The sequence below is a fragment of the Myotis brandtii genome, unplaced genomic scaffold (genome assembly GCF_000412655.1).
Source record: "Myotis brandtii unplaced genomic scaffold, ASM41265v1 scaffold265, whole genome shotgun sequence".
NCBI lineage: Eukaryota > Metazoa > Chordata > Mammalia > Chiroptera > Vespertilionidae > Myotis > Myotis brandtii.
Window position 1 is genome coordinate 1,760,337 of NW_005360086.1, and position 1,977 is coordinate 1,762,313.

The 1,977-nt window shown below is 58.3% G+C and overlaps 1 protein-coding gene across 1 annotated transcript in view; it reads left to right on the forward strand.

Annotated features, from left to right (window-relative positions):
- Window positions 1-1,575: 1,575 nt before the first annotated feature.
- The window catches only part of WFIKKN2 (WAP, follistatin/kazal, immunoglobulin, kunitz and netrin domain containing 2), a 7,681-nt gene continuing 7,279 nt past the window's right edge, over window positions 1,576-1,977 (forward strand). Inside the window, exon 1 of the mRNA XM_014541142.1 lies at window positions 1,576-1,582. Within this exon, the coding sequence (XP_014396628.1) occupies window positions 1,576-1,582 (7 nt within the window). The remainder of the gene's footprint in view (window positions 1,583-1,977) is intronic.

Sequence of the window (1,977 nt, forward strand, 5' to 3'; positions counted from 1 at the left end):
GCAGCCAGCTCACCGCCCTGTGACTCGGTTTCTTCTGCTCACCAGAGCTCCCGGCAGCCTCCCCCGGGCTCCCTCCTGGGGCTGGCGCGAGGGCCGGCGGTGCCGATGGCGTGAAGACGCAGTGTGGGCTCCGAGCCCTGATCAGATGTTATTTATTATTCTGAGCTGTGTTTTGGTGGGAGACTTGGAAGGGCTGAGCGTGAAGCTGGACAGCTCTAGGCTCCTTCTCCCCCAATGCGGTTTTGAGAGATCTCAGAGCAGCATGGCCGGGATGGGGCCCTGGGACAGGGAGGCCGTGGCTCTCGAAGGGGCTGGGCCAGGGCTTTCTGCATCGACCTGGAGCAGCGCGAGGAGCCCAGTGGTCCCTGCTTTGCTGACTGCCCCTCCCCCGCCCCCTCTGCTCCGTGTCCCTCCTCCTCCCCGTACCCCCGCCCCCTCTAATGCTCTCAAGCAACTCCCCAGAAATCAGCCTCCTCTCCCTGGATACTTGTCCTCACCTAATGGGGCTGTGACAATTTTCCTAAGTCCTGCTTAGAAATGTGTCACCGTCCATTTCCCTTTGTGATATCAAAGGAGGCTGCTCACACCGCGTTCGTCCAGCCAGCGTGTGCGGAGGCCTCACGCGGAGCAGCTGGAACCCGGGTTTATGAAATTACAGGGAATTCAAAGCAGCCGGCGCCGCCCGCTGTCTGGCTTCATTACTGGGCCTGGCCTCGGAGGGAAGTTTATTCCAGTAATTTAGAGGATTAGGCTCTGACACTCTTCATTAACTCTTTGACATAAGCAGGAAAGACAGATCTTGCAGAATGACCCACACAACAGGAAGGCGTTGGCTCGGGTAGGAGAAGGCAGCACACCACCCCGAGAGGCAGGGAAGGGGTCTGCAGGGTAGAAAAAAGGGCCGCTGCCTTTTCGCAGTCAAAGTGGATGGTGAGCTGCAGCCCTGCCGGGGAGAGTGGGCCTGGGAATAGGGGGGACCTGGGTTCAGGCCTCAGTTTGCCCATCTGTAAAATGGGAGCACTGCCCGGGACCTTCTGGGTCCCTTCTGGCTCTGACACGTGCTGCGCCCACCCCGCCCACCATCCTGAGACACAGCAGCTCAGATGCTGTTCCCCAAATCCTACAGGGCTTGACCTTGACAAGGTGTCCCTTCTAAGAACCTGTCTCCCCATCTCTTACCCCCTGGGGATCAAGTGACCAAGTCAAAAACACTCAGCCAGCCTGTCCCCTTTACAGGGCATTTTAGATGGGAGCCATCTCCTGCCAAACAGGAGGGAAGTCACCCCCCATCCCCAGCAGCTCCTGGCCCTGGTCCCGGCCCCTCCACAGACACAGCCCCTGGGGTTCCACACACTTCGCGTCCAGCCTGTGAACACCCGAGTCTGGCATGTACCTGGACAGCAGTTCTGACGGATGGGGTGGGTGGAACCGTTTCCAGAGGGCCTGCAAGCTGGCGTTCCCATTTCGCATATTAATGGAGCCCGTGGCTGTGTGACGCTGGCCAGTTGCTTAGTCTCTCTGTGCCTTCCTTCCTCAACTCTAAAATAAAGGTACAGTTTGTGAGGATTAAGCGAGATGCCGCGTACGGACAGCCGGCACCTGTGAGGAGCCCAGTAAATATTAGTAAATGGTATTGCTGTCGCTGCTTCCTGTGGGCGACCGTGGGCAAGTCCCTCGCTCTCTCCTTCTTTGTAAGGTCAGGGGTAAATGAGACAACTGCAAAGTGCCTGGCACCCCGAAAGAGCTCCCCGAACGCAGCCATTGGGCCAGAGCAAGGGCTGCTCGGCTGCCCAGCGCCCCAAGACACCCGTAGGTTTTCTTGGAGCCAGAAGTGTGTCAGCGGAGGAGCGGGGAATGTGATACATCCCGGCAGCCGGGGAGCCGGAGCGTATCTGGTATGTGTGTCTGGAATGATTTGGGGAAAATTCACCGAAGTTGGAACTTGAGACCAAACTGCCCGGGATAGAAAGATAGGGA